General features: G+C 42.0%; 1 protein-coding gene across 1 annotated transcript; it reads right to left on the reverse strand.

Moving 5' to 3' along the window:
- Nucleotides 1–92: 92 nt before the first annotated feature.
- Nucleotides 93–2471, reverse strand: LOC124039123 (C-C motif chemokine 20-like). The gene is made up of 4 exons (XM_046355007.1): nt 2323–2471; nt 1453–1555; nt 1071–1148; nt 93–809 (listed from the first exon to the last, which is right to left on the reverse strand). Exons 1-4 carry the CDS (start codon nt 2399–2401, stop codon nt 767–769), a joined length of 303 nt encoding a protein of 100 aa, XP_046210963.1. The 5' UTR covers nt 2402–2471; the 3' UTR covers nt 93–766.
- Nucleotides 2472–5287: the final 2816 nt, after the last annotated feature.

The raw sequence follows: 5287 nt of genomic DNA on the forward strand, positions 1-5287 counted from the left end.
AGCCTCCTCGTGCGGTGAATTCGATAGACCTTGAATGAGGAGGTGTGTCCAAACTTTTGACTGGCACTGTACAATAACAATAGAACACACAGTTTTTTCAAGTACATATTTTATTATCTATTTCATAGCTCTTAGCTTACATCAACTCACTACACCTCTGTAAAACTTATACATACATTTGGAAACTTTGAAGAGCCAAAATTAAAAAGGTTTTCTCTGGCTCCAATTGGACAGAGGATATGAAACAACACAAAATATTTGTGAAAACAGATGTTTTCATGTTTATCAGGAATACTGCACTTGCTGTTTATGAAACAGACCAACAACATTGATACATAGAGTTACACACAAACTGATATGAAACTCAAACACCTTCAGAATCAATACAGATATGATGAACAATAATAACCACAGATATTAAATGATTTGTATGAATACAGAAATCTCAGGTTTTAAAACCATCCCGAAACAGTGACTCTATGCATATTGAGATATTTAGCTGTTTGTAAAGCATAAGTAGGGTAAATAACACACACACACACACACACACACACACACACACACACACACACACACACACACACACACACACACACACACACACACACACACACACACACACACACACACACACACACACACACACACACACACACACACACACATATATATATATATACTATAATAGTTCTATAATGAAAGGTAGAGCTGTACATTTGTCCAGACCCAAACCCTCTCTACATCATCTCCAGGTCATGAAACCCTCTCAGACAGTTTTCTTCAGTTTAGATTTATTCTCCTGACGCTTGCTATGAACAGAACACACATACACATACAACGTTAAACAAACATTCAACGTTTAAACACCTACACACATGCATGCACACGCACTTGCAAAACACACACACACACACACACACACACACACACACACACACACACACACACACACACACACACACACACACACACACACACACACACACACACACACACACACACACACACACACACACACACACACACACACACACACACACACACACACACACATACACAGGTGTACTCACAGCAGGCAGCGTTGTACCCTCTTGGTCCAGTCTTGAGAGGGGTCGGCACACACAAACTTGTCCATCCAAGTGTGGAAGCTGCAACAACACAGCACTATGTCAACACATATTACACACACACACACACACACACACACACACACACACACACACACACACACACACACACACACACACACACACACACACACACACACACACACACACACACACACACACACACACACACACACACACACACACACACACACACACACACACACACACATACACAAATATTGAGTGAATCTCAATGATTTTTCCTCAAAATGCATTGGAGAAGGTAAAGACAAGACTATTCTGCACACAGATTGTGCTTGGCTGTGATTGGCGGATAACTCACATGACAGCGTGGATGTCACAGGAGGAAGTAATGGGCTGGTGGGTGTAGTTTTTCAGCCGTCGGCATTGCAATGGACGACGAGTGTACTTCAGACAGCAATGTGCTACACACACACACACACACACACACACACACACACACACACACACACACACACACACACACACACACACACACACACACACACACACACACACACACACACACACACACACACACACACACACACACACACACACACACACACACACACACACACACACACAGTAAGATAGGGGGAGCATGTGTGTCTGCAAGAAAGACAATGTGTGCTTGTTTATGTTGTGTGGGTGTGCTTGTTTATGTTTTTTGTGTGTGTTTGTGTTTTTACTATGGCTTGTGTGTGGATGTATGGTGTGTTTGTGTTAGCACTGTTAGGTTCTAATTATCAGGATAAAAAACTCAACAGACACCAAGTTTAATTCTTCTCAGAGGGTCAGTACAGCTGCATTCAGACAAATACATTTTCCACAAGGACTGATATTTTATCGTTCCTCATAGGCTGAGTCTCCTCCTACACATCTGTACAAACATCGTTCTTTACTGCTGGGCAGGACACCAGTGATACGGTCCATAAACCTTTATTTCTCCCTTAAGGTGACCTGACCTGACCTCAACCCCTCTCCATTACTAATCCATGGCTCTCTCCCCTTATCAACGCCTGCCATGTGATCGCTTCCCTGCACTCAACACTTCCAAGCTTAATTACACACATTATATACCTTCCTCCTATAACCATTAACTTCTGGTGCAGACCCTCTAAACCTCAGCACTGCATCCAAGTGACATGAATAAGTATATTTCATATTCTCAGAACCCAACAGCACTGACCTGATTGTGAGGAGGGGATGAGGATGAGGATGAGAAGAGATAACAGCACAGCCAGGACACACACTCTACAGCATAGCATCCTGATCTTCAGATGTGTTCCACAGAGACAGAAAGTAGGGAGAGTGAGATAGTGTTTCAATAGTGTGTGAGAGAGAGAGGGAAAGAGAGAGCGAGAGAGAGAGAGAGAGAGAGAGAGAGAGAGAGAGGGCGAGGGGGCGTTGTTAGGCTGTTGAGCAACTGTTGGTATTCTCAGTGCTCAGGTGTATTGCGTGTGTGTGCTCAGCCGTTGAGATTTATTTTCTTCTCCACTTCCTCCTTAGCTGCAGATTAACTACTGATCTTGTTTTCCTCCACTGAAAGATAATGCTGGAACATAAACAGTGTGTAGGAGTGGAGTGGAGCAATCTTACCTGAGGAGTGTGTAAATAGCTGAATGAATGGGAGTTGATGTAATGACCATAGACTAAAATAGGATATGATCTTCACAAACTGCTCATGTAATATAATCCCAGCCATTGTGTCAAAGTCTTCAGTTTTACGTCACAGCTGTGATGAAGTACTTATTGTGGATCCAAACTATCATTGACACCAATAGATGATGTAAGATTTGCTTCATTGTTAATTGTTACCGAGACACGGAAATGTGTATTTTTATACATGAATAAACCAACCCACCCCCTTCCCCCAGCGATACACCACCACTCACACAACCCACGTCACACTTTATGTAAACATGATTACTGAACAATATTTACAACGATAACCTTAATAAACTAGATGTAAAATAGAACAGGAGGAATGTGTTTCTCTTAGGAGGAGGCTGGCTAGAAGGAGCACATATTGGCACAATGGCAGCAAGGTGGCAAGAATCTCTGGAACCATCTGACCAGTAAAATAAATAATACAGGAAGACATTTGTTGGTAAAAAGACTGGTGAGTAGGCAAGTCATAGAATAAAATAAAAATACACATATTTCCTACATCCTTAAATTGGCAATTCCAGAAGAGCCATGTTGGCATACACAATGCCATTTCTCAGAAATTGCTGATGGCATGGTTTTCTTCTTTCGAGCACTTTTCCTTGGCAGAGTGGTCTCTAACTCCAGCTCTGTTTCCTCATCTCGTTCCTGCAACTTCCTGTTGGCCACCTGAACAAATGTGTCTGCAGCTGCCTTGACTTTTTCAAAATCTTTTTCCATTCCTTTCAGAGGCTCCTCTGTAGACACAACCATATGATGTCCATTCCACTTGTTTGAAGATATTTTGAGACTGGTGAGGTGACCTGAAGTATTCTGAGGAATATCTGAGCTGGAAGTATTGTTTCACACTTCAGCAACCCCTCAATGTATCCTTGTGCCTTGACCCGCCACCTCTTTAAAGTGGCGTCGGAGAGGAAGGCATATGTTTTACGTGTCCCCAACCCATTGTTTTTTAAAATTAGTTTATTTGCATTTTTTGTAACTTATTTTTTAACTTATTTTGTACATAATGTTGCCGCTACCGTCTCTTATGACCGAAAATAACTTGTAGACATCAGGACTGCGATTACTCAGCACGGACAAACAGAATCTCCTTTTCCCTCTGACGACTTTGTTGAGCCCGACGCGAAGGTGTCACGAGAATTTGCTATCTAAATGGTTGAACTCAACTACTACAAACGCTCTGTCTAATTCCTGAAGGTTTTAAAGCTCCAGTTCAAAGAAATAGGCAAAGTCTCAGCCTGCAATTGATCAGTGAGCTCTCTGTCTTCAAAATGAGAACACAGTCTTTATACAGTTATACAGTAGAAACTCCACCTCGCTTTAGGTGGGCTGTATTTTTCCACAGTTCACATATATTGTTTATCACACTTCTGCAACGTGTTTCATTATCTTCTGCAAGCCGTTTTTAACAGATTTTCTCCTCCCTAGGGTGGGGAGGCCTCTTTCCAGTTATTAGTTTCACCATTATCACAAGTCGACAGTTCAGTTGTCCTTGAATGTCTCAACTATACCCTGCTCATATTGTGAAATAGTAACACAATGGCCTAGTCTTAAAAGGTCTAGTCACACACACTGGATTATGACTCTAACACATTTTATACAATTATATGGTTTCAGGGTGGAATACTTTAGTCATTATCTTAAACATACAAATTCTTCTATCAGAAGGATATACTGATTTAGTGGGAACAGGCCCAGATCCCCACCATTTGCGTGAAGAGGAGGCGGAGAAAAAGGGGCCGATGGGATGCCTTCTGAGAATTTGTAGGCGATTGAACAAACCCCCAATTCCCTCCATTCTGCTAAATTGACGAGCTACATGGAAGGCTAAACTACCAACGGAACATTAAAAACTGTAACATCTTATGCTTCCCTTGAGTTGTGGCTGAATGACGACACTATCAACATACAGCTGGCTGGTTACACACTATACCAGCAGGATAGAACAGCAGCATCTGGTAAGACAAGGGGAGGCGAACTACATATTTTTGTAAATAACAGCTGGTGCACAAAATCTAAGGGAGTCTCGAGCTATTACTCGCCTGAGGTAGAGTATCTCATGATAGGCTGTAGACCACACTACCTACCTAGAGAGTTTTCATCTGGATTTTTCGTAGCTGTTTACATACCACCACAGTCAGAGGCTGGCACTAAGACAGCATTGAATGAGCTGTATTCCACCATAAGCAAAAAAGAAAATGCTCACCCAGAGGTGGCGCTCCTAGTAGCCCGGGAATTTAATACAAGGAAACTTAAATTCATTTTACCAAATTTCTATCAGCACGTTAAATGTGCAACCAGAGGAAAAAAACTCTGGACCACCTATACACAGAGACACATACAGCTCTCCCTCGCCCTCCATTTGGAAAACCTGACCATAATTCTATCCCCTGATTCTTGCTTACAAGCAAAAATTTAAGCAGGAAGCACCAGTGACTATATCAATAAAAAAGTGGTCAGATGAAGCAGATGCTAAGCTACAG

Source organism: Oncorhynchus gorbuscha, linkage group LG07 (genome assembly GCF_021184085.1).
Source record: "Oncorhynchus gorbuscha isolate QuinsamMale2020 ecotype Even-year linkage group LG07, OgorEven_v1.0, whole genome shotgun sequence".
Classification (NCBI taxonomy): domain Eukaryota; kingdom Metazoa; phylum Chordata; class Actinopteri; order Salmoniformes; family Salmonidae; genus Oncorhynchus; species Oncorhynchus gorbuscha.